The following is a 25,959-nucleotide window of genomic DNA, read 5'->3' on the forward strand; positions in this document are numbered from 1 at the left end:
GGGACCCCAGCCTTGATTTGCTGTCCACTCAACCACCCAGCCCCTCTACCCATGGTGCTCCAGCCCTCAAGGCCCTGGAAAGCTTCCAGAAGGAAAATGGCTCCACTGAGCCCCCAGGTGGGACCTGGAGCCTGACCCTCACCCTGGCCAGCTTGACTCAGCCTGAGGTATGCTTCTGGGTCCCTCTGTTGTTCAGGTGAAGAGGAGTCTTTTCTGATGTTGAGGTGAAGAAACTGTCATGCTGTTTTTTCAAGCCAGTTCTATGGCACAAATCCCCACTCTCACACCTGCACTCCAGACAGGCATTGCCAATCCATCCCCAATATCCTGCTCCAAGCATCAGCTCTCCCAGCCCTGAACTCCAGGTGGTTCTTCCAGTGGGTCAAAAGTAGCACAGTCAACTTGCCTGCCCTGATAGTGGTGGGGAAGGGCAGTCTGGTAGCACCCCAAGCTCCTGGATCAGGGACAGCCGTCCCTAGAGGGGTTCAGGGCTTTTTACTGCTTTACATGGTGCTGGAAGCCCAAGAGAGAGGGACCAGCAGAGTGGGGAGCTTGGCACTGAAGTTGTCCCTGGCTCTGACCCCTCATGGATGTTCCCACCTCAACACCCCTCCCATCACCAGAAGCTTCAGTCCAAGGAGGGGCCGGGTTGGTTCATGGGTAGGGGTAGGAGGGCTGGCCCTGCCCCCACAAGGCCTGGGAGGGCGCCTTGACACAGCTCAGGCTCCAGAAACATTTGCTTTAAGTCTTAAAATATCAGGTTCCTGCATCACAGGGCTCCCCTGGGGGCCACCGGGCAGGCGGGAGGGATTTCAGGAGTAAGAAGATCCCCCCACTGGCCCCCACCTCATTGGCCGATCTGCCCGCCCCTTGGCCTCAGCAGAAGCCAGCCGAATGCTTGGTGGCAGCCAGCTGGGCCCCCACTCTCCTGCTCTGGGGGAACCTCCAGCTGGACACGGCAAACCCCACCTCTTCAGAACCCCAACCTCCACAGAACCCCGGGGTGGGATGGAGGCGCAAGACCCAGCAGCCTGTCTCCCCCTAGAGCTCAAACTTGCTCCAGTGGACTTATGGATGCTTTCTGCCAAGGACAGTTCAGTTGGGGAAACTGAGGCCCTGAGGAAGGGAGGCTTCCTTAAAGCCACAAACAAGCCTCTTGTTCATGGGAGTAGAGCTGTGTACTCTACCCTAGTGTCCAGGCCTGTAACAGATGCAGAACCACTGGGGAGAAGTCTTTTTTTTTTTTTTAAGTAATCTCTACACCCAATGTGGGGCTCAAACTCACAATTGAGAGTCGTATGTTCTACAAGATGAACCCATCAGATGCCCTGGGGGAAGTCTTGAAATGGTGACGACCTTATTTTGGTGCTGAGCCCAGCATTCTAGGTGGCTTCCCAGGGGTAGAAACATTTGCTTGGGGTTTTGAAGGGTGAGTAGGAGTTTTAGGATGGTAAGCAGTCTCCCTGGACAGAAGGGCCAGCTTTAGCAGAAGGACCAGCCTGGAAGGTACAGCTGGTGCCAGGCTCACGGGGCAGATAGAACAGATGGCTCTGAGGGGGCAGGCTCCGAAGAGCCTCGAACACAGGGATAGGCAGGTGATTAGCCCTGCTGCCAGATGAGGGTAGGATGAGGACTCAGGTAATTCTGGGGCTTTGGGACCTATTGCCCGGGGGAAGAGAAGAGCCCTCCTGGACAGCCAGCTCTGCCACTCAGCGTGAAGGTGGCTGTCTCCTACCTCAGCTACCCCGGGGACCACTGCTTGGAGGAAGGCACAGCCCCCAAAGCCAGCCCACTCCCTCCCAGGCAGACCACCGGCCTCGGCCCGGGGGACCAGCCTCAGTGCAGAGCGGGAATTGGAGCCGGCAGCAACAGCTGGCCCCACTCGAGCATCCCCCGGGGGCCACCGCCTTGTTCCCAGGCCCCCATCCCAGCCCGTTCCCAGGCTGCACCCCGCCCCCCAAAACACACTGCTAGGGACGCGGTTGGGCGAGGCTGTGAAGGGACCACCGGCTGGGAAATCTCCTACCCGCTTGCTATCAGGATGCAGGACCTCGGCATCAGGCTGGGAGGAGGCACAACACAGCCCCCAACCCACGGGCTCGTGTTCATGGGCTCAGTCTCCCTGCAGGAATACACACACTTCAGATGAATGGAAGACTCCAAGGGGGGCCCACTGGGCAGAGGGGACCATGGAGGGGAGCAGTGAGACCCCCACCAGCTTTCGAAGCAAACGCACACAAATCTGTGTAGGTGCAGAAATATATCGTTTTGGTGGCTGCTGTCCTTTTTGGTAGCACATGTAGGATGAATGTCTACTTACTTCTCTGGGAGCTCCAGGGAGTCTCAGAGAGCTCTAGGTGGTGCCCACAGACCTTGCGTTTCTGTCCTCCACCTCTGCCCACCCCATGCACACCCTGGGGTGCCAGTTTCTATCCATGGCTGAGCCACTGAAAGCCTGTGTCCAGACGCAGCCACACACCAGGGTGCTCCCCTCTCAGAAGTCTCATCATTGTGTTGGCTGCTGCTGAGTGTCTGACAGCCTGGAAGATCTAGCTGTTTTCAGGGCTTCCCATACCCTGGCTGGGGCAAGTCTTCCATTTTGCAGGTGGGGGAAACTGAGGCCCAGAAAGGCTGTGAGGCTGAGGCTGTGGCAGAGCCCTAAGGGTGGAGGTGTCTTGTAGATTATCAACCGTGGCTGCCAAGTGACATGGAGCAGTGGGGGAGGGATTGGAGGCAGAGTCTTGGGAGGGGGAGGGAGTCAAGGACCAGGGACAGACCCCTGAGATCCATACTGTCCACGCTGTCTTCCTTCATGGCTGGGGCCAGAGGAGGCAGGGGCCAGATCAGCTCTGTCACAGCCCCAAGGAGCCAGGTGTTGTGTCTCCAAAGGGCGGAGAGTTACAGCCAGGAGGATTAGTAGGTCGTTGGCACCCCTGAAACCCAAGCTGGCTGTGGGCTCTGGGAATGGGCGTCTGACCCCTCTGCGGCCTCCTGGATCCCGGAGAAAATCCTCGAGGCCGAGTTAATACCAAGACCAATTTTTATTTCAACAAAGTTAATTCTCAACAATGTGACACTGAGGGAGAGGGATTTTCCTGCCACAGGGGAAGGGAGGCTGGGGTCCCGACATGGCGCCGCCCCTCCCCCTCCCCCAGCTGTCCCCACCACAGGGGTAGGGACTGGGCTGCCCTGAGGATGAAGCTCTGACACCGAGCAGTTCAGGCTGTTCCTTTCAGAGTGATCCCGCCGCCTCCAGCTCTTCTTAGACCTGCAAGCTCCCTGGGCCTGGAATGCCCTCCTCCTCGCCCAGGCCCCTGAGGTGAGCCAAGGGGTCTCCAAATCCCCTACCTCCTTGATCTCCTCCATGAGGGCGGAGTGCAACCCATGTCTATGACCTGGGCGGGCAGGGCTCGGGAAGGTTCTCTGAGCAATGCATGAGCCTGTGTCCCTCTGGTCACACAAACTTTGTGGACCTGACCACACCCCATGTGGGACCAGCCACACATCCTCTTACTTCCAAAGGTGCAGCTGACCTGGACTTGGACCCAGCCCAGGGTGCTTGCTGGGAAGGCTGTAGGGGAGGAGAAGGGGCTCTGGTGACAAAGGGGACCCCCCGCCAGCTCCTCTGCCCACCCCCAGAATCCCCGGAGAGAATGGGAGGGGCTGGGACCCAAGGGGCTTGGTCTCGACCTCACTGCCCCCCCAGCCGAGCCTGGGGCCAGACCCGGAAGCTGCTCTCCAACCAGATAATCGATGGTCTGGGGGCCGCAGTGGCTGCAGAAAGGTTGGGAGCCCTGTCAGAAATTGCTCCTGACGATGACCACATGCGCTGCCCGAAGGGACAGGCTCAGCCAGGCCCCACCCCGCTACCCTGCCTTCCCTCTGTAGCGGCCACTCCATCACCCTCACCTCGGCTCCTGCAGCCTTCCGGGTGAGGCGTCCACTACTCCCCATTCTATGGAGAGGAAGAGGGCCCGTTTGGGCCATGGCCTCTACACGGACCCCAGCCAGCATTCAGCGCTTGCAGGCCATGGGTGCTGTAGGGTAGCCCCAAGTGGGCATAGCCAAGGGAGGCCCATCACAGTGTGGGGACACGCACAGGAGGGCAGAGGAACCAGTGTGCAGAAGTTAGAGGTACGTCGGGGCTGCCCAGGGTTGTCCACATGGGCCTCTTGGCTTTACTCTGAGGGTACTGCCCAAGGGCAGAGCTAGGGGCCCAAAGGCACCCTACGACAGGCCAAAGTCAAACCAGATGGGCTGGGGGCCCCGTGGGGCAGGCGGGCCATTCGTCACCGTTATCTGCCCCGCCGCCGAAATCACAAACACATTTTTAAGTGAAGGACTGGCTGCCACTGGCCTGCGGGCCCTGATGCCGCCCAGCTGTGACCACACTGGGTGGGGGAGGGTTTGGAGAGGGGGTATGGGGGATCAGTAAGCAGCCGGCCTTAGGGAGGAGTGCCTGCAGCCCCCAATATCCCCCCAATATGCTCTGGAGGCTGAGCCAGTGCTAAACCTCCCCCGGTCTGACGTCTACAGCCTCCCCTGCTTGGACCCCTCTGGAGCTGGGGTGATGGCCCCGGGAGCACCCTCATCCGTGCTCTGAGCACTCCTGCTCCCTGCCTTCTTCCCACAGCCCTGGCATCACAGGTTCGCCCTCTGACCCACACACTGACCTGGGACGTGTACTGGGGCTGTTCGTGAGGACAGGAGCTCTAGGTCAGGGAAGTGCTTTCTGCATGGTGCTGGTGGCTCAGTGCCATTCCATGGGAGAGGCTGGGTTCAGGACCCAGAGAGACAAAGACAGAGACAGAGGCAAGAGATAAAAAGAGACAGAGATGGGAGAGAGAGCCTGGTTGGTGCCTGTCACGAGACCCACCCTATCTGTCCCCACAAAGCCAGCGAGCCTCCGTGGCACGGCCCAGTCCCGCTTGTCCTGTGGCCTGGCTTTGCTACCCCGCAGGACCTGTCCTCTAGGGTGTGCAGCTGAGGGTGGGGCTGGGCTCTGTCTGGCCATCACTCCGGGAGCTGAATGCAGGTCCTGCCCAGCACCCTGGACCCCCGGGCAGGCCCATGGGGGTGGGGGGCGCCGGGAGAAATGGCCTGTGACGGGGGTGGGCGTCCCGGGCGGGAAAGCAAACAGTGTCAGCGGCTAATGAGCGGGAACCGGGCCTGGGGCCGAGGGCCCGGGGAGGGGCACGGCCATCGCTCATCCTGACAGGCGGGCAGCGAGGGGGGGCTGGGGACGAGAGGTAGGGGGGAGCATGAGAGCCGACAGAGGGTACCCTGGAGACCCGACCCCACACACAGACGGACAGACGGACAGAGTGGAGGCAGGCAGGCCTCTCACCCCTGGCTGGCTCCCATCCCCGGCTGTGGCCCCGATGGCACCCCACTCGCTCCATCATCTCCCCTGTCTGACCCAGCTGGTCATCCTCCTCCCCCATAACTAGTCTTTCCAGGACAAAGGAGACTGTCCCGGGGGGGGTGCTGAACCTGGGACCCCCACATTGCACACTGGGGTCTTGAGGCCCTGCCCCTCCCTGGGGTTGGATTTCCCAAACTTTACAAGGCAGAGAAGGCCAGGCGTGCTCTGAGCGGCCCTCCCTGCCTTGACTTTCCATGGTCACTCTTCCTCCCTCCCTGTGTGCAGCCCCAGCTGTCTTCAAGGTCCCAACCCTTTCACGAAGTCTTCCCTCTATACCTCCAATATCTCGACAAGCCCCAGTGCAATGGGTGGGCCGACTCCACCCCTAAGGGAAGCGGCCTCTCCAGTCTTGCATATTAAAGCTGTTGTCCCATTTCATAGGTGGGAAGACTAAGGTGCAGAGTTAGGTGTCAGGCCCAGCTATTGGTCTCCCTGCCTCTAGCAGGTTAGAAGCCCCTGCACCCCAGCCCATACCCAGGCGGAGCTGACCCAGCCTCTTGGCCTCTTGTCTGCCTTGAGCTCCCTAAAATTGCAAGATCCCTGAGCAGGCAGGACCTAGAGAGTGCTCCTGAGTTCCTCAGGGCGCAGCCCTAGCCCTGGTGGCCCCATGACAGCTCATTGGCCAAGTGGCCTGTGGGTGCCTGCCTGCGGGGGTGTCCAGGCCCCTGTCCTGCCTCAGCTAGGAGGGAGGGGCAGCCATAAATTCACACCGCCAGCCGCCTGAGGGATAAATGTGTCATCGACTGCACGATTTATGAGCACACCCCTGGCCCGCAAGGCAGAGAAAACAAGCCTCTGTGTACACACGGCGCGGCGGGCAGGGATGGGCGGCTGCCGGGGGGCATGTGGGGGCATGGCGGGCCAGCAGGACACGTGCATGCGGGAGGTGCAGGGACACAGGCGTGCGGGTATGGGGACACAGACATGCACACGGATACGTGGGGATGTGGGCACACTCATAAAGGACTGTACACCTCTGATATACCTACAAACACACACGCGTGCCCACACAGTGGTGTGATTACGCATACACACATGCATCCGAAGGTGGCACAGCAAGCCCAGGGACACTCAGTGGGCATGTCACCCAGAAGCACGCTTGGTCCCACCCTGGAGGTGTGCTCTCTCCCACATCCTGATTCCCACAGAGGAATCAGACCCAGGGAAGGAAAGATAAGGAAGGCTCTCTGGACGTTTGTGTGTGCGTGTATGGCTGTGCACGTGCGTGGGTATGTACGTGCGCTTTTACATGTGTGTGCAGGGTGTCTCCCAGCCCCAGAAAGCCCATGGAGGACACCATGGTGGACGGACCGCTGCATGAGGAGACAAAGGCAGAGCAGGGGACCAGCTGGCCTACAGAGGCTACAGGTGTGTCAGGAGACCAGGATGTGTGGGAACAAGGGCCGGGTGGTGATGCGTCGGTCCTGTTTGGGTCTTACCTGCTCTGAGGCTTGATTGTCTCAGAGGCCCAGGGGCCCCAGGAAGCCATGGCCCTGCCAGGCCAGCCACTGAACACACCCCAGGCATTGGCGCTAAGGAGTGAGGCCCTACCAGCCTTGACTCCTCACGGTCCCACTGCCTGGCCTGCTGACCTCATGTGCGTTGCCCGCTTTGTCCACCAGGACCCTGGGGGCAGTTCCAGGCTCGAGGCTCTGCTGGCACCAACCAAAGTCACCTGCTGGGACCAATCCAGGTGCAGCAATACAGGCCTGAGAGTGCAGGGGTGGGGGTGGGGGGCGGGGACTGCAGAAAGCTTCAGGGAGCACTCACTGGGAGGATTCCAGGAAGACCCGGTTGGTGGACTCAGAACAGCGTCACCGAATTCTGACAAGGACTTAGGGTTTGCGTGGGATCGAGGCTGCGGGTCAGCCCCAGCTGTCAACACCTTTCCACGGGTGATCTGGGGACCCACTCACGCTCTACACACTCATCCTGCTAGCCTTGCCACGAGAGTCAGGAGTGTGGCCCCCTGGGAGGATTCCCGAGGCAGTGGGTCCCCAGCCCAGGGCAAAGGGGCTGATTGGTATCCTGGAGACCACCACGGCAAAACCATGGTACCCCAAATAGGGAGAGACACTGGGGACCCCCAGATGCAGAGCAGACACCTGGAGAGCCGGTCCGGGACCTCTGAGACCAGAGACCTCCACACCAGGGACCCGCCAAACAGCAACCTCAGACCAGACATCCAAGAGGAGAGACCCCCATACCAGAGACCCCTACTCCAGAAATTCCCATACCAGGATCCAAAAAGAAGACACCTATAGAGCAGGGGATCTAGAGGAAGAATCTACAGCAGAGAGACTCATAAAATAGGGACCCTCACTAGGGACCCCCCAGAGCAAGGGGTACCCAGGTGAGGTATTTTGTGCCAGGAGAGACCCAGGGCTCCCTTAAACAAGCCTGTCCCCATTTTTCCTATAAAGAAAGTGGATGGTCTTCCCCACTCCCCCTCTGCGTGAACATCTCAGGATGGCGTTGTCTCTGGGCTCTGGCTCTGGTCTGGTCTGTGTCACCGGAGCCCTCCTGGGTGTGACCCCCTCAAGATGTACTCTTGCAGGAGATGAGGCAACTTGAACATGGTGAGCACCTTCAGTGGGCACACAGGGGTGCGGGCGTGTTAGGACAGGTGGCTGTCAGGGGCGCCTGCCCCTCCCCAGCCCTGCCCAGACAGAAGCCCTTTCCTCGGTATCTGCAAAGACTGGCTGGAATCCCTCAAGAGCATCTTTAAATAAACAAAGCACAGAGAAAAGTGAGCTCCTAAATACAAGTCACAGCAACATAGATTTCCACGCAGATGCATGGCAGAGCTTGGCCTTTAGGGTCCTGGGTACTGGGAGCTTGGGAGGCCCAGGGGCACAATTACCTGGGTGATGCCTGTACTGCCCCGGACACTCACCCCCACCTCCCCAGCCCCCCAGCCCCAGGCTGTAGTCTCCCTCCTAGGGATGGGCACGCCAAGCCTGTCCACACCCCTGGGCAAGAGAAGCAGCTGCTACGGGGACCCTCTACTTCCCCTGAGGTCTGTACCCCCACACCGCAGAGGCTCCATCAGGCAAAGCTTGAAGGATCCCCTTCTAGCCCCTCCCACTTCTTTTTTTTTCCCTTCAAAGTTATTTATTTATTTTGAGAGATAGAGAGAGGCAGATACAGAGAATAGGGGAGGGGCAGGGAGAGAGGGAGAGAGAGAATCCAAGCAAGGTCCATGCCACCAGCGCAGAGCCCAACAAGGGGCTCAAACCCACAAAGCTGTGAGATCATGACCTGAGCCGAAACCCAGAGTCAGATGCTTAACCAACCGAGCCGCCCAGGTGCCTTGGGCCCCTCCCACTTCTGAAGTGCTTTTTACCCCACTGGGGACACAGGGACCTTGTGGGGATGATCCAGGGTCCTGTGGGACTGACACAGAGGCAGAGAGAGCAGCACTGGGGTGGGTGGGGAGAGTCAGTCAGGCTGTCCTTGTTGCTGAAGGTGCCCTCCCGTCCCACACCCCTTGCCACATGAGCGTCTGTCTGGCCCAGAGCCCCTCAATTTGTCTGACACTCTTAAACAGGGTGAGGTGAGCACCGCCCCCCAGGACACGTGTGGTGAGGAGGGTGGGTGCCTCTGATAGGTGAAGGTTGGAGTCCAAGGGACTGCACACCCAAACCCCCCTCACCATGCCGACGGTGGCCTCCAAATGGGACCACAGACTGCTGGGAACAATGCTTCAGAACCAGGGAATGACTGGACGGCCGCTCCCCTTGCACATCTGGAGCCCCTTCTGCCCTCCCCCTCCTACAGGCTGAGCCCAGGGCACCTCTGGCCCCTGCACTCTCTCTACCCTCCCTGACAGGCGTCTCCGGGCAGCACAGTGCTGCTCCCTCAGCCTGAACATCCCCAGGAGGCCCTCCCCACCACCTGCCCTCGACATACCAGTCAGTGCTTTTGATGTTCCGGGGCTGGGGCACTCAGGTTTGTTCTCAGGGTCAAGAGGATCATCCACATGATGAAACCCAGGGTTTCTCTCAGGCACAGAATTCCAAGGGCTCTGAAGGACGCCCCCAGAGCCTCTGCTCTTGGAAAGAGTTCATGGTGAACGTTTGTTTCCTTGTGTGCAAGTGGCTTTATTTCTGCCATGAAAGCTGAGAGCCGTGAGGGGTTGTCAGCAGGAAAGACCCACTGGGGCAGGGATCCATGAGGCCAGTGGCTGAACTGGGGGTCTGAGCAGTGGGGGTGCTGAGCACACTCCGTAGGTCTTGGGAATACTCCCATACGCTCTCTCAAGCTTTGCCCCCTGAGTACTGACCCCCCAGGCAGTGTCCACAGTGGTGGAGGGGTCCCCACCTGGTCCTTCTCCCAGCATCCTTTGCCCAGCTGGCCCTCAGCACCCTGTGGGGTGGTGGTGATGGGAAAGCAGGACAGAAGGAGGGGTAGACAGTATTTCCTCTGAGGCAAAGCAGGTCCCCCGGGAGGACTTCTCTGGGGAGGACTCCTGACCCCCAGATCCTGCAGGGCCAGCCCGTGGGTTCTCCTGATAGGACAGGACGTCATCCTCTGCAGACGTTTCCTGACTGTGGACACAGAAGGTGAGGACGGGGAGAGTGTTGCATCCAGTGTAGACAGCACTGGGTGTAGACAGCACTGGGCATGTGACTGTGCTGGGGAAAAACAGAGGTGGGCCTGGGGGATTCCCCCAGGGGCTGTTTAAGGAGGGAGGGACACAACAGTTAAGGCCAGACCCAGTCACCAGGACCAGTGACCCCAAAGACCCCCCTCAGCCTAGTGGGGGGAGTGCTTCCAGAGAGCCCCCTGCTGATTTATGGTTCTCCAGGGTGGACAGAGTTATGGCTGCTAAGGCCTTGCTCCCTCCCTCTTCCTCCTCCCTGTTGGGGGTCGTTTGGGGTGGGGTGGCTCTCAGCTGGTTTCCAGATGGGCCTGGTGGAGGGAGCACCTTGGGGTGGGAGGCCAGATACCTTGAGCAAAAGGACCAGGCCAGTGTCAGCTGGCCAGCTATAGCTGCCTTTGTGTCTCTCTGTGGTTGTCTCTGTCTCTGTTTCAGGCTCTGTCTCTGTCACATGCAGCCCCCCCTTCCCCGAGGCAGCCTGGGTGGGTGGGAGTGGGAGCCGGTGATTTATCGCCTGCTGCTTGTCTTCCATCGGAAACGCCGGGGGTGGGCGCAGACGGTGCGGTGAGCTATGGGCCCCCAGGGCCCCACCACCCACCCCAATGTTGTTGCTCTGTCTGGGCGGTGGCGGGTGCACCCCCCCCACCAACGTGGCCAAGGCTTCGTCCCCCCCACCCCACCCCCGCCAGACCTTCCCAGGGCCTCGTCCACGCTGGCTCCACTCAAGTCTCCGCCCAGTGAAGGGCCGCTGCCCCCCAAGCTCCCCTTCATCTCCCCAGGCAGGAGGGGGCCCACGGAGGACCCGCACACACTCCTCGCCCCCAGGTTGATCGAGAGGTGGCAAAGTGTCTGTTCCACTAGCCCGGGGGCTCCCATTCCACCTTCCCCACCGGCTTCTTCCACAGACGCGTCTGAGGACGGCTCCTTCCGGTCACCCTCCACGCCACCGGCCACGCAGCCGCTCCTTCCAGCCCTGCCGCGGTGCACACAGCAGGGGCTCAATAAGTGTTTACGGAGCAAACAGGCGGCGGGAGTGCGGCTGGTCCACCTAGGCTGACACCCCCCCCTCTGCCCGGCGGAAGAAGTCCCTTATCTTCCCTGCTGATGGGCTGTCAGTGATCCCGGGGAGGGAAAGGGAGAGAAGGGGAAGGGAGGGGAGGGGAGTAGAGGGGGCGCGCTCACCCCTCCCTGTTAGCGGCCACTTTGTGCACCCTCCCCTGTTCCCATGGGGAGTGCGACCTGTCCGCCGTCTCGGCGGTCCACCCCCACGAGCCTGGGCAGATCCGTGCGCTCCTGGTCTCTGTTTCTCCGAGGATCCTGGTTGTCTGCACGCCCAGTGCCCACCTCCGCCGCCCTTGCCCCACGTGGCGGTTTTCCGCAGGCTGCGAGCGCCCTCTGGTGGCTTCTCTGGGTCGCGGCACGTGAGGGGAGAACTGGATCCTGATTTGGGGACCAGAGGTCCTCAGGGGAGGCAGAAACCCATTTCACAGACAAGACCATGAAGGCTACCAGAGGGAGGTCACGGCTGTATCTGTCCCAGGAATGCCGTCTGGCCCTGCCAGGGCTTGTTCAGAGAGGCTGGGGGTGGGCAGCGATGTGGTTAGAGGACCCCTGGGCTGTAGCAAGGGACCCGGAATCAGCCAGCTTGGGGACTGGAGGTGTGGGGGGATGGGTAGCGCCTTGGGTTGTCACCGTTTTGTTCCCATCTGGAAGGAGAAGGAGTCTGAAACCACAGAGAGGACCAGGCTGTCAGTGGGGAAAGCCCCTGGGGCAGGTGTGTTGTCCATCAGATGAAGAACAACACGGGGGGAGGGGCATGGTAGGTCCCCGAGGTGGGGGTAGAGGTGTACACTCCCCCTCCCTGCCCAGGGCCCCATTCAGGGGCGCTGAGCTGGGACCATCCACTTCCCCACACTCCTTGGAGACTGAGGCCCCAGGGTCAATGCATGGAGGGTCAGCTCAGGGTCAGAAGTTGGGACTGGGGACTCCCAGGCAGCCTGGAAAAGATTCGCATGAAGCCAGGCCAGCACCCTCTGTGGTCAGTACCTTGGCAGAAGCCAACCTAAATCATGGAGAACTGGCAAAAGAGAAAAAGTCTTGGAGGAACCATGGAATTCAGCTGCCCTGATTCCCAGAGAGTAAGGAAGTTCTTCCTTAGGTCTGACCAGACTATGACGCCAGCCTCTTTCCTACATCAGAGGAGCTCTGGCTGCTTTGCTGCTCTGGGCTCTCAGGGCTCCTGTGCCCACACTCGCAGAGGGACACTGGCCCAGAAGCCCTCAAACTTGTGGACATTGGACCTTGGCTTCTGCTGACCCCTCCCCAAGGTGTCTGCTGGAGCCTGGGCTCACAGCCTGGTGGGGGGGGGGGGGCTTCTCTTAGCTTGGGGTCACCTAAGACCCCCAGGCCATTTTCTCTTGAGCCCTACATTTGTTCCCTGAAGGCCCAGGTGAGGAGGAAAAGAGAGGAGTCCTAGGGGCTCTGCTTCCAGTGCAGCATGGAGAAAGCTCAGGCCCAGCAGGAAGACCCCTCTCTGGCATCTGGTTTCCTCCTCTGGAAAGTGAGGGGAACATCCCCTCCCTGTACCATGTTGGGACTGAGTTAGGAGGCTGCCTGTGTACCTTGCTGTGACAAAGACTAGTACCTCTGACCCCCACCAGGGGCTCTGGGTGTGCTGGGCCATCCCTGGGGGTGGGGAGGGTGGCAGTTCATTTGTACAAAAGGGGCCACCCCGATGTGGTGATAAGGCCGGATGGACGGATGGACAGTTGGCCACAGCCCACAATGGGCCGGATGCCCTGCACCTGCCCACAAAGGAGGGGGTGGCTCCTGCCTCACGTCTGACCGGCAGCCCTGAGATAGCATCAGCCCAACCAGAGAGCCATCCATCTTGTCCCACAAAGACTGGGACAAAGGCCATGTCAGCGGCAGCCTCCCCGACCCGGTCAATGGGGGCCAGAGCCTTCCTGTGCCAGGCGCCCCAGGCCCAGGCCTGAGGCTTCTTGTCACAATCCTGTCTGGGGTCCATGGAGAGCAGCCTTCATTGTTTACAGGCCAGCCAGGTGGAGGCCACACCTAGGGCAGGACTGGGACTCCAATACTGAGGAAAGCGTAGCCCTTCATTTGGGCACCCTGGGTCCCTTGTTAGCAGCTTGTACCACAGTGCGGCACCCTGGAGGAGCCCCAGGCCCTGGCTGCTCAGCCTGAGGTCAGGGGTGGGAGGGGGGAGGCCAGGGACTAAGGCCGGTCTGGGCGGTCAGAGGCACCTTCCTGTGGGAAGTGGTGGTCAAGTGCAGAACATGATTCCAGACACTGTGCAGCCCCCTGGTACCCACTCACCCCTGCAGGGACCTACCTCACGTATTCTCCAGAGGCCGTGCTTCTAATTCAGATGCCCAGGGAGTTCCAGGTAGGTCATCAGATTATCCTCACCACCCTGGATCCACCCGACTGCCCTGAAAGCTGCCCATCCGTGCTCCAAAGAGCCCTCAGAGCCTCCTCATGGCCCCTCACTGACCCCCCGAGACTGCTACTCCAAACATCCTCTCTCTCTTGCTCTCAACCACACTGCCCTGCAGTGCCCTCAGTGTCCTCACTGTCTCCGCACTGTTTTCAATTGTCCCCACAGTGTCTTCACTACTGTATAATGTGGTCACTGTCTGAATTCTTCTGTGCCTTCCACTTGAACTTCTGTCAGTGAGTGGTCTGGGAGAGTTCACTGGCTGACCCCGTGTTTGCCCGGAGGTTATTTTGGGTGTAGGAAGACGTGATGCACCTCCTTGAATCACCTCCTAGGGCTTTCCCTGCAGTTTGGGGAGGGGAATTTCCGGGTGGTGGGCCACAGAGACCAGTCAGGTCGGGAGAAGGGTTTATTCTGCACTGGAGTTTGGTGTGGGCAGCCTCCCAGGGGCTGGGCTGCAGCTCACCCCCTCGACCTGCCTCAGCGTCCGGGGCTTTGGCTCGTCTCGCTGCAGAGGGGCGCGCGTGGCCCGGGGCCCGCAGGGGTTGGTGTGGTCCGGAAGAGTGTGCCCAGGCGGAGGATGAGCCCCCGTCCGGGTTAGCGCGAGGGCTCCTTGGGGCAGGGTCCTGTCGGGCTTGCACGCCCGCGTCGCTCGGCGCCTCTCAGGGCTGCTCTTAGAACTCTCTGGCTCCGGCCGTCTCCCCCACCAGCGGGGTGGTCGGCGACAACGGGTACGTGGCGCGGGCGCGGGCGCGGGCGCGCAGCCTGCGCAGGCGGCACAGCAGCAGCAGCAGCAGCAGCGCGTGCAGCAGCCCGAGGCCGAGCAGCAGGAGCTGCGCTGCCAGCGCCCCCCAGCAGAGCGCGCCCGGCCCACAGGCGGCGCGCAGCTCTTCCTCCGCCAGGTACAGCAGCAGGCGGCCACGCAGCGCGCGGGGCGCGGCGCAGCGCAGGTCGCGGTAGGGCGCGCGCTCGGGCCGGTCGGCCAACCAGGCGCGCAGCGGCACCAGGTGACAGTCGCAGCGCCAGGGGTTGCCGTCCAGGTACGCGGTGCTCAGCAAGGGCAGCGAGTCCAGCAGCCCCGGCGGCAGCGCCGTCAGATTGTTGCCCGTCAGCACCAGTTCGGTCGTGTCCGGCGGGAAGGCGGTGGGCAGCGAGGCCTGTGTCAGCCCGCGGCGCCCGCAATCCACGCGCGTCCCCGCGCAGCCACACGGCGCGGGGCAGCCCGCGGCCAGGCGGCTGGGCTGCGCTAGCAGCAAGAGCAGCAGGCTCAGCGCCCGGCGCAGCCCTGCAAGGGAAGCGCCGCAGTGAGACTGGTGGCCTGTGTGGCACCTGGGCGGGATCCTGTGCACCCGGTGCCCCAAAGCCTCTCCACCTCGACCATTCGCGCGCTGACTGGAACTCCCCTTGAAGTCCGACCCAAATCTCCCTACTGTACCCAAACGACTGCAGCCCCTCCGAACACGACTCTGCTCAAGGAGAGCAGTTGGGCCTGCCTGACCCCAAACTCACCGGAGCCCATGGCGAGAGGATGGTGACCCGGCTTCTTCTGCAGCGCTAAGCGTTGGCTGGAGAGCCAAGCGATAAGGCCGCCCCGCCCTGCCAGTCCTCAGCACCCCGGCCAAACCGACCACAGCACAGCCACCCGCCAGAAATAACCCGGAGGCCCAGCAGACAGGCGCTGCGGCCCCAGATAGAGCGCTATCACCAGGGCTCGTGGGCCACCAGGGTTTCCGCCGCCACAAACTCCCATGGATCACTCGGACACCGCCGTGACTTCACCAACATTGTTCTCCTGTCACCAGGACAGGACGCAGCATTCACAACTGAACAAAACTGGAGACTGGGATTGGGGGTGGGGGGCATCATGCTGGGGGTGGGGGAGGGATGGGCTAGGCAACCCAGGGCAACAGTGCTGCTGGGGAGAAGGGACCTCCAGCCACAGGCAGGGAATGGCAGTCTAGGGGTGGGGGGTTCCCAGGTTGCCCAGCACCCACTCACTGCTCCTGGAGCCCTCAGGCCAGGCCACAGCCCTGGGTGAGGAGTATGGGCAATCACAGGGGTCCCAGCCCCGCCAGCCCCGTGAGATCCTTGCCTGCAGCCAGCTGCCCTCCTTCCGTCTGGAGGGATCCTAAGTGCTTCTGTTACCCAACCTGCCACTGAGCTACCCAGTGAGGGGTGAGGAGGTAAGGAAGGACTGGTTACCTCGGCACAAAGTGAGGCCTCAGCATAAGCTGGGTGGCCTGAGGGAGGGGGCACGAGGGCTCCCATGTCCACTCTGTGGCACTGGGGTGGGAAAATAGGCCTGGGATGCCGGGGATCTGCTCCCCTAGTCTGCCTTGTTTTACACCCCCCCTCCCCCACCTGAGTAGGGCCTGGACTGAGAGTTCATGACCTTCTGGGGCAGGGGTAGATCTCAAAAGTCATGGCCCAACCTAGCTCCTGTTCCCCAGAGGCCAAAGAGGGCCAGCTGTGGGGGCTGCTGTCCAGGCCCCTTGGAAGCAGATACAAATGAGGGGAGGGACTGGTGCTGAGAATAAATTAGGGTTGGCTGGGGGCTATGAGCCTGCATCTCTGGGTCAGGTCGGGAACAGTCGGGAACAGTCCTGGTCTGGGCCATTCTGGGACTGGGGTTGTGCCCAGGCCTGTTGGAGATCCAGATTATTCCAGGGTGGAGTCCAGGCCAGTTGGGGTCCAGGGATGGGAAGGGCCAGCCTGAGAACTGGCAGTATATATATCCATGGTAATGTGGGGCTGGGTTGGGGTCACTGGTCCTGCATTTGCTGCTTCATCTTCTGCAGCATCTCCTGCATGCGCCTTAGCTGGAGGTGAGGCGGGAATAGCGGAAAGTGGGGTGAGAATCATGAAAGGAGGGGCTGGACCCCCACCCCCACCCCACCTCAGCCCCTGCTCCTCCCCTGTGGCCCCATTAACCTCCTCATCCTTCATCCTGATGAGCTTTTCTGTCTCAGCGTCAGGAGTAGGCAGTGGTAGGATGGGGATGGGGCTCTCCATACGGCTGTCCTGGGTCAGTTTGCTGTGGGGTGGACGAGAAAGACAGTTTGACCCCCAACTCTACCGAGGCTCTGCCCTCCTGACCTCCCACACACCTCGGTCTGCTCTGGGAAGACAAGATGCAGGGTAGGGGGCCAACTTGGGAGTCGGGGCAAAGTTAGATCTGGGTAGGCAGCAAGGATCAGCCCTCTGTTAGGGAGATGTGGCTGGGAACAGGAGGCAAACGATCCAGGTTCGGGTCAGGGCTGCGCACCTGGTCATCTGCTGGATGCAGTGTGCGCGATAGTTCTCGTAGTGCACGTCGCATGTCACGTCCTTGAGATCATGCATATGTGTGCGGATGAGCATGTTGCGAAGCTTCACAAAGTCGCAGTGTGCCTGGTTCTCCACTGTGGGGCAGGAGCGGGTGGTGGGTGGGTATAGGCCCAAGGGAGCTGCCCCAGCCCCTCTGCCATGCCCCATGCCTGAACTTACCTTCCACGATCCCCCAGGGGTACAGTCGCCCCCGGACCCGCTGCCCCTTGGCCTCCACCACTGTGTTGCTGCCGATAACTGCGAAGGGCGCGCTCTCCTGGGGAGGGCAGGTACAAGGGCTCGCACCCAGTTAGTATGAGTGTGGGGTTAGCGGCTAAAGAGGGACACGGGCACTCGACACCTGGTTGCCCCTCCAGCATCACTATCAACAGCGTCTCCCCAAAGAGATCCTGGAGTTGCCCAACCCTTGTGGCTTCTCTGAAGCCAGAGCTGGCACAGCTCAGACCCTAGGGGCCTTTACCAGGTTGTGCCCAGCCAGGCATAGCCTTCCCTTCTGAGACCATCCCTTGTCAGGAACTGCTCCATCGAGCTACCTTCACCATCCCTCCCTCCCCAGAGCTGAGCCCATGCCTCCAATTAGTGATGCTGACTTTGGCCAGGGCCAAGGGCGCCACCCTGCTTTTGGCCCAGTGGCTGCCTGTCCTGTGCCCTGGACTTGGTTTTGCCACTCTAAATCTCAGGGCACCCAGAGCCACAACCACCCTCTGGAGCTCAGAATTCTGGAAGCCAGAGCACACGGAGGCTTGTGGCCGCTGGGTCAGACCCTTCCACTCATGACCCATTGGAAGAAGAGTGAGGAGCAGGGTCAGGGGGATGCCTGGCCAGGACTGTGCCTTTGGGTCCTGGCAAGTGCTCCATGACACACCAACCACATGGGGCCCAAACAGCACAAACCAGCGGGGACATGGGTGATTGTACCCTCCACCCCCAAGAGGCTCAAATGTCCAGACAGGACTCCTGCCCCTATGGGGTTGGACCTGGAAGCTTGGCACCATGCAAACTGACCTCCAGTTCCCTCCTCTGCCATCCCAGGCCGCTCACCTTCAGTTCCCGATCCTGCTGCTTGAAGTCCTCATCCTCGTCAGAGTCGCATTCAGGGAACTGGTACACATGGATCCCAAACTTGTCAATCTCCTCCCGGATCTGTGGCGGGGGGGTAGGCAAAGCACTGTCAGATTTGAGGCTGGCCAGGGACCAGGGGCCAGGCGCACTGGCACCCAGGATCAGCACACTTGGTGTTGTGGGTCCCAGAGACCTAGCCCAGGCCCCGCTGCTACACACAGCAGGCTCACCCGCTCCTTCAGCTTCCGGATCTCACTAGGGACAAGACAGTCAGCTTTGGCGATGAGGGGCACGATGTTCACCTTCTCGTGCAGAGCCTTCATGAAACCCACATCCACTGGCCGAAGCCTGGAGAGGGCATCCAGGGGTGGAGAGGGGCATGGAGGGGGTGGGGGGGCACAGAGAGAGGGTGGGATGGGCTCAGAGAGAGCATGGTTGTGAGGGCACAGGTAGAAGATAAGCAGTGACAGGTACAGCCAACAGGGAACCATGGAGGCGGGTCCTGCCCCCCACCCCCACCCCAGCCTGTTCCCAGGACATTCACACACCCATGTCCAAAAGGGGAGATGAAGTAGAGGCAGCAGTGCACACGGTTGTCTTGGATGTTCTTGCGGTTGAGGCCGCTCTCGTCACGGAAATACTGTTCAAACTGCTGGTCCACATAGTCGGTGATGGGCTTCCAGCTGCAGGCAGGCAGGAGGGACCGTGAGGCCAGAGGGGAGGCTGGGTCAGCCTAGGCACAGACTGCTCCCCAGCCAGGCTTTCCTTACCACTCAGAGTTGTTGACAGCATCCCCGAAGCCCGGTGTGTCTACGATGGTGAGCTTCAGCTTGACCCCCTTCTCCTCAATGTCCACTGTGTGCTTCAGGATCTCTACGGTCTGGCTGATGCGCTCTGTGGATGCCGGGGCATTGGTTGGAAGGGTCTTTCTGACACTCAGGCCCCACCCCCACTGGGCAGCCAGGACTCTTGTTCTCATCCATTCTAGTATTTAGCCCCGGCCACATAGCCTGACTGTGGTCTGGGCCACTCCTCCTGGACCCTAAACAGGAGACCCACACTGTGGGGAGAGAAGAGCAGGGTCTGGACCTGGAAAGGACTCTTTCGAAGGGTCACACAGCAGAGGATGGGGATCCAATGCCAGGGCTGCAAAGAGCCCACTCACCCTCGGCACTGAGCAGCTTCCGGTCCTTGTACAAGTCGGTCAGGAAGAGGCTGTGGACCAGCGTGGACTTCCCCAGGCCTGACTCACCTGCCCACAGGTACAGTGAAAGAGTCAGGTTAAGTCTGGGATCCCTTGTACAAAGCCTGGCTGGCTAATGGCCCACGCCACCCCACCTGGGAGTGCAGCCCACTCACCCGCCACCATAAGCGTGAAATCGAAGCCCTTCTTCACAGACTTCCGGTGCACCTGATTGGGCAGGGTGGCGAAGCCCACGTACTGCTTGTCGATATCCTGGGGGCAGGGGCAGGGCAAGTCAGCGGCATGCTTGGGTTCCTGGGGCAGTCTGGTGCCCTGTTCCCTACCCGGCTCAGACATGGAGGCAGCAGAGGGCAGAGTCCCCTGGGTGGGGAGTTTCAATGGCAGAAATGGGGTGAGGGCCTGTGAGCAAAGGCCTGGAGCTGGGAAGGCAGGTAAGGGGGTGGCAGGCATCCTTGCCCCAGCCTCAGCGAGGGCCTTTGCAGGGACCTGAGAATGTGTCTGGGTGTGCAGAGTTTAGGATGTCTGGCTGTAGCAGGCCCCAGCTGGGTCCTCCCTTGGGTGGTGGGTAGAGGGCACCAGGACCTAGACCCCTCAGACACAACCAAGGCCCTCCTCCATAGGCGAGAGAAGCCCCCTGGCCTCAATACTCACCCCTCCTGAGTGTACCAGGGGGTGGGAGGCCCCATCTGGCCACCATCCAGCCGTGGGGGTGGCTGGCTGCTGCTACCAAGGCGGAGCAAGGGCTATTTATAGACAGCGGCACGGAGCCTCTCCCGCCCTCGGTGTCCCAGCGCCCACCCAGGCGGACCCTGGCCCTGCCGGTCCCTGTCATGTCCCAGAGCCCTCGGGACCGGGACCCGGCAGGCGCGCACACACACACACGCTGACCCACATTCCACTCCCCTCTCCACACACACCTTGAGCCGCCTCTGGGCCTGGGTCCGCGGTGACAGCAGCTGCTCCACCAGGCGGTCCTGGGGCGCTGCCAGCGAGTCCATCGCTGCGTTCGGACCCCAGACCGACCGGGTCAGACCCACAGGGGGCCGGCCTTTCAGGAGGGACTTACAGGCGGTATTGCCTTGAAGCCCTGCTCTCGCCCCAGTTTTACAGACGCGGGAACTGAGGCCCAGAGAAGGGACGTTGCCCACCCGCGGTGCTGCCTACCCCATGGGCCCCGCGTGCCATGCCTCTGCCTCTGCGGGCCCGTCCCGAGCCGTGCGCGCCGTCCCAGCCCCAGACAGGCCCGGCTCCCGCACCGAACCAGAGGCGGGGCCTCGCGGCGCTGGCGGGTGGGGGGTGGGGGACAAGACCGCCCCACCCGCACGGTCGCCGGGAAACAGTCGCCTGGAAATTGGGCCGCGGGCGGAGCCACCGGAAAGCTGCTTCGGAGGGCAGGGCTCAGCATAGGCACGCATATGCGCGGAGGCGGAGCCCCGCTGCCGGACCTGTGACCTCGGTCCCTGCGTCTCGACCACCCTGACGGGAAGATGGTCGAGCCAGAGCCCACCCAAGGGCCCTAGGGGGCAGGGGTTGTGGCCGCCCCGCGTCCCGCCCCCTCCAGGTGCGGCGCGGCTTTCGCCCGCCAGAGGGCGCCAGAAGAATGCTCCAGGGACCTACGCAAACCCACGCGGGAGCCGGCCCCTCTCGTTCCTCCTCTCCTTGTAGAATTGGCCCGGAAACCCCCCAGCTGGTGTCTTGGAGCCCCAACTATCCACGGCCACACCCCTCCCTATACTGCCCCCTCCCCCTTCGTGTGTATTGTGTGTGTGATGGGGGCAGGGGTGTTCTTGCCTGGTGTGGCCCCTCCAGACACGTGGGAACTGGGGAGGGCAGAACCTACCTCCCCAGCCTGGACCCACCAAGACGTCCCCCAGGCTTGCAGAGGCTCAAGGCGTGGGGGGAGTGGGACAGTTAGAGCACTAGAGGCCTACCCACCCTACCTCCCCAAAACTTGGAAGCGGCAGCCAGCCAGCACTGGCCACAACTGCCCCCAGACCACTCTTGTGAGCAAAAGTGGGGGGAGGGTATGTGGCCTGGATTTACCCCCTACCCATCAGGGGGCTCCCTCTCAGCTTCCTCGCCTGCTCTGACGGCCCACAGGATGGGCCCACCAGGACTGGAGAGCTCCAGCCAGTTTATCTCTCACCCTCTGTGACCACCCGGGGGCCACAGTCCTCTCCTGGGCCAACAAACCCTTCCTCACCCCTCTCTCCAGGACCCTACCAGAATCTGAACCAGGGGGTACCAGCCAGGCAGGAGGGAGGCTTGGAAGGGAGCTGCAACAAGAACAGACGTACTTCTCAGACTGTGTATCAGTGGGGCTAGGCGGCCGCCCAGCTCTTCCCCACCTTGGTTCTCCCTTCTTGGCTCCCCTGGTTGAGGGGCCTCTGCCCATCTGTCCAGGCTCATGATGCTGCTCTGGGGCCTGGAGGCCTCTGGCACCCACCTGGGGAGGAGGGGTGGGCCCAGAGCTGGGAACAGGAGAGCCTTTCATGCAGAGGAGAGCAGGGGGAAGCCACAGGGCACCTCCCTCAGCTCTCCCAGCTGGGCCCTCAGTCCTTGCCCTGAGAAAGCCTCCACACTGGCCCCAGCCCTCTGCCATGTGGACCTGTAGTAGGCGTCTGGGCCAAGTCCCACCCAGCCCCCACCCGCAGGTCTGCTATAGATACCGCCCCTCAGCCTAGGCCCCCCACCCCCGGACAGGCTGGCATCTCAGGCTCAGGGCATCTACAAGACAGACACACCTGGGTCTAGACCTCAGCACTTCACAGCCGGGTGTCTAATGGAGCTTGTCACTCCCAGACTTCCTCAATTTCCCTACTGATGAGGCACAGCCTCTGGGGAGGCCTAGGTCAGGAGGGCAAGAGTCAGGAGGGTCCATGTCACAAGGGCAAGAGTCTCACTCCCAGCTCCTGCCCCTGCACCCAAACTCACCCCAACAGGGCCTGTGGATTCCCTGGGGGAGCTCTGGGGGAGGGGCCCTGCCACCCCCGCTCTCTGGCCCATGAAGTATACAACAAATATTCCTCAGGGCTTCCCGAGCTGTAGACACAGCTGCGCCCACCTCCTCCCGGTGCCTGAGACTCTCGAGGCATTTCCATTCTTAGAATCACTGGAGTCAGCTCTGGAAGCAGCCACCAGAGCCCCCATCACTGCCTGAGACAAGGTGGGGGCATGGAGGGCTACCAGAGCTCTCCCCACCCTCTTTCACAGTGTGGATAGACCAAAGCTCACTAACACTGAACAATGCTAACAGTGAAGCTACCACTTTCTTCTAGCTCCCCCCAGATCCTCGGGGAGTCTGGTCCAAAGACCTGGCTCCCTGGCTTTGTTCCTGGGGCTCCCCGGCTTTGTTCCTGGGGCTCCCCTTCCCACCTGCATGGTGCCTTCTCCCTCTGGTCCGAGGGGCAGGGGACGGGTGAGGCTGGCACCTAACTGACCTTGAAGGACGGGCAGACACAGGCCTGAAGGTGCTCACACCTCGGCAGGAGGAAGGTCCTGTTGGTGCTGGGCAGGAACCCCAAGTGCCCGAAGCCCCGGGAGAAGCTGTGGGGGCTGGTCTCCCGGGCCTCTCTTCTGTCTCTCCCTCAAACAATAGCCTGGCAGCATGTGTCCCTGTATCTCAGGCATTGTCTGACCTGCCTTGATAGGAAGACAGCTCCTGGCCCGGGCTCCCTGGAGAGGCCCTTGCCAGCAGGTTGAGGCTGAGGGGCCCCTCCCCAAGAACCTCACCTGTCCCAGGGTGGGGCGCGTCCCTGCCAGGAGACTGGCACCTGGCAGCCAGTGACTCCCAGCCCCCACCCCACCTGCTGGGCCGCACCCTGGGCCAGGACTTCGGGGTTCTATCCACTGTGTGAATTCCTATCCCTGACGAGGGGTGCCAAGGCCACGTTGGTGCCAGAGTCAGGCCAATAAAATCCCCCCAAAATGACTGAGCTCAAGCCAGAGAAGTCCCCAGCAGGGCTGCCCCGGAGCCCCCTGCCCATCTGGTTACCCACCCCCACCCCACTCTCAGAGTCTTCCAGCTCTGTTTAACCCCAGCCTCAGTTGGGTTTCACAGTGGGTGCCCAGGTCAGCCTCCTGTCAGGTCCTGCATTCCCTGAGTGGGGGCCAGGCCAGCCCCTTTGGGAGGCTACAAGCCTATTTGTACCCACTAGGTTGGAAGACCCATACTAGGCACAGAGATGACTCAGACCAGGCCTTGGAGGCTCCTAGTCTGGGGAAGAGGCCTGGCCACAGATCAGCCCACTCAAATTGGTGTGTGGGGAGAAGAGACATAAGATGCACAGGAGTGGGGTGGGGCTGCTTAGGGTCTAGGTGCTGGCTGTTGGATACAGACCCCTCCCCTAGCCTGTGGCCTGCAGTGACGGTAGCCTCACTCAGGACCCCCAGCACGAGGCCTAAGGCCAGTTCAGGGAGGATATGCTGGTGCTGGACCACTGGGAGACACCAGGCCCATCCCCCCATCCTGGGAGGGGCGCCTCTGCTCTAAGGGTCAGGAGCCAAGCCCCCAGGCGCCCAGTGCCCACTCTTCCCCTCTGTAGCCCTTGGCCGGCGGCACTGCCCCAGCTGACAATCGGTTATCGCCACAAGGCGGGATGACGGCCGGCGGGGGCGGGGTCGCGCCTAGGCGCCAGCGGCGTTGGTGGCACAATGGGTGACAGCTGGCCGGGGGAGCGGCGGCGCGCGCGTACCTGCTTGTCCTCTGCGGAGTTGGGGTCGGGTCGGGGTCCGGGTCCGGGCCGGCGGGCGGGGGAGAGACGGAAAGACACGGTGAGAGGCGGGCGGGCGGCGGGGACAAAGGCGCGCGCGAGCGCGCGGGCAGGCGCCGGGCTCACCTGGGGTCGCCAGCTTGCTCTTGTACCGCAGGCCTGTGCTCATGGTGGCCGCCGGCGGGGGGGACGGGCGGCGGCGGGCGCGCGGGCGGGGCGCGGCAACGAGCGGCGGAGGCCGAGGCCAGGCTGCGGGGTGACCGGCCCCTCCGCGCCGCCGCCGCCCGCCCCGCCCGCGCGCCCGCCAGCCAATCGGCGCCCGCCGCGCCCACGCGCGACCCGGCGCGGCCGGCGGGGGCGGGGACCCAGGCGCCCCCCAAAGGCCCCGCGCCCGCCGCCTCCGGGCGACGCCCTCGCCTCTAGCCGCGGGCCAGCGCCCTGGGAACCCCGAGACGCCCGCGACGCCCAGCCCAGGGCGTGGCGGCTGCCCTGACGGACTCCCGCCACACCTCGCGTCTCCCGTGCCCAGGCCTGGACTCTGCCTGCCTCGCTCTCGAGGGACCCCAGTAGATGTCTCCGCCTCTGACCTTCCCGACGTGTGGCTCTTCCGTAAGGCCTTGCCCCTCAGGGTCTGGTTGCCTCTTCGCAGCCCCTCCTCACCTCACCATGGACGCTGGAGGTGCTGGCCCATGCAGTCCTGCTCCTGGCCACAGCAGGAGAGGTGATGGTCACCCCACAGAAGGCCGGATGCCCGGCGCCAGGCCGGTGCCCCAGCTTCCCTCCTGGGGCCTTTTCAGTGCTGAGCACCCCTGCTCTGGGAGAAGACACACCTGAGCAAGCTGCAAAGGCCAAGCCCCTGGGCGGTTGTCCCTCCTCTCTTTTCCCGACTTATTTTTTGGGATTATTTCTAAAGAGCCACCGAGCTGACATCCGGGACAGGACTGACCGGACCTCAAGCCTGCCACCCCCCCCCCACTCCCCACCCCAGCTGTGCACTGCAGATGACAGCCAGAATTGCTACCACCCTGAGAAGTGGGGCAGGGAGATCTCAGCCTCCTGTGCTAGAGGGCAGCCAGCAGCCGGTGGCACTGTTATTTACAGATGGGGAAACTGAGGCCCCAGACCTTCACTGAGTTGGCAGGATTCACAAGCATGAGTGCCTCCTGTCTTTTGTCACTTCCCTGGAGTGCTCCCAGGTGTCACATCTGGAGTCTTCAGTCCCACAGAAAGGGGCAGGCAGACCTGTGGTCACCAGCTCCCCAGGTGACGGCCCCTTAGAAGGAAATGGCATGAACTTTCCACACACAGGAAGCACTGCTTTCTCCTCAGCCCGTTGTGTGCCCCTTGATCCCTCTGCGGGTCTGTTGGCTCCTCCATCTCTGAATCAACAGCCCCTAGCACAGAGTTGTTTGCTCCAAAAATGAAAAAGCCATGTAAGCAGCATCAATGCTCTGCAAAATTCTGTGGCAGACACCCATTTCTCCCTCCACTGGGACTTCCACATGATCCAGAGCCGTGACCAGCATGGGGACAATCCTCCGCTCAGACCCTTCATCCAAAGCCTCAGGGCCAGATGTGTTTGGAATTCAGAATTTGTCATTTATCTCATATGTTACATGATACCTCATTGGAACTGGCTGCGGCTGCACCTCATAATCAGACACATTCAGATGTTTGTAGTGAAGGGGCACCTGAGTAGCTCCGTAGGTTAAGTGTCCGACTTCAGCTCAGGTCACAATCTCTCAGTTTGTGAGTTTAAGCCCCGTGTCGGGCTCTGTGCTAACAGCTCAGAGCCTAGAACCTGCTTTGGATTCTGTGTCTCCCTCACTCTCTCCCCCTCCCCTGCTCGTATTCTGTCTCTCCTTCTCTCAAAAATAAATAAATATTAAAAAATTTTTAAAGATGTTTGTAGTGAAGTGAGGGGAGCCCAGGGGGCTCAGTCAGTTAAATGTCCAACTCTTGATTTGGGCTCAGGTCATGATCTCGGGTTCGTGAGTTCGAGCCCTGCACTGGGCTCTGTGCTGACAGCATGGAGCATGCTTGGGATTCTCTCCCTTCCTCCCCGCCCCCTCTTTCTCTCTGCACATCTCCCACTCACTATCTCTCACTCCTAAAATAAATAAACATTTTAAAAAGGTGTTTGTAGTGAAATACAACTATTCACAC

The 25,959-nt window shown here is 61.5% G+C and overlaps 2 protein-coding genes across 3 annotated transcripts; both read right to left on the reverse strand.

Annotated features, from left to right (window-relative positions):
• Window positions 1-13,884: 13,884 nt before the first annotated feature.
• On the reverse strand, window positions 13,885-15,173 carry GP1BB (glycoprotein Ib platelet subunit beta). The gene is made up of 2 exons (XM_039242873.1): window positions 14,998-15,173; window positions 13,885-14,773 (listed from the first exon to the last, which is right to left on the reverse strand). Exons 1-2 carry the CDS (start codon window positions 15,005-15,007, stop codon window positions 14,163-14,165), a joined length of 621 nt encoding a protein of 206 aa, XP_039098804.1. The 5' UTR covers window positions 15,008-15,173; the 3' UTR covers window positions 13,885-14,162.
• An 85-nt stretch (window positions 15,174-15,258) lies between these two features.
• SEPTIN5 (septin 5) lies at window positions 15,259-24,043 on the reverse strand. Of its 2 annotated transcripts, XM_039242872.1 has the most exons (12): window positions 23,920-24,043; window positions 23,776-23,786; window positions 19,237-19,333; window positions 19,043-19,129; window positions 18,648-18,771; window positions 18,426-18,560; window positions 18,108-18,225; window positions 17,857-17,958; window positions 16,975-17,071; window positions 16,754-16,889; window positions 16,420-16,522; window positions 15,259-16,307 (listed from the first exon to the last, which is right to left on the reverse strand). In XM_039242872.1, the coding sequence occupies exons 1-12, from the start codon at window positions 23,960-23,962 to the stop codon at window positions 16,251-16,253; spliced, it is 1,110 nt and encodes a 369-aa protein (XP_039098803.1). In that variant the 5' UTR covers window positions 23,963-24,043; the 3' UTR covers window positions 15,259-16,250. The 2 variants fall into 2 exon arrangements, with proteins under 2 accessions (XP_039098803.1, XP_039098802.1); XM_039242871.1 differs by lacking the exons at window positions 23,776-23,786; window positions 23,920-24,043 and adding an exon at window positions 19,999-20,357.
• Between the last annotated feature and the right edge of the window lie 1,916 nt (window positions 24,044-25,959).

This window comes from Hyaena hyaena, unplaced genomic scaffold, assembly GCF_003009895.1.
Source record: "Hyaena hyaena isolate Hyena2069 unplaced genomic scaffold, ASM300989v1 scaffold_219, whole genome shotgun sequence".
Lineage (NCBI taxonomy): Eukaryota > Metazoa > Chordata > Mammalia > Carnivora > Hyaenidae > Hyaena > Hyaena hyaena.

Excerpts from the sequence above, each read along its gene's own strand:
- SEPTIN5 (XM_039242871.1), bottom strand. The coding sequence starts at position 20,079 with ATGGACTCGCTGGCAGCGCCCCAGGACCGCCTGGTGGAGCAGCTGCTG. Across the intron at positions 18,772-19,042 it reads GAAGCTGCTCAGTGCCGAGG|AGCGCATCAGCCAGACCGTA; the intron begins GTGAGTGGGCTC and ends CGGCATCCACAG. Across the intron at positions 17,959-18,107 it reads TCCGGAAGCTGAAGGAGCGG|ATCCGGGAGGAGATTGACAA; the intron begins GTGAGCCTGCTG and ends CCCCCGCCACAG.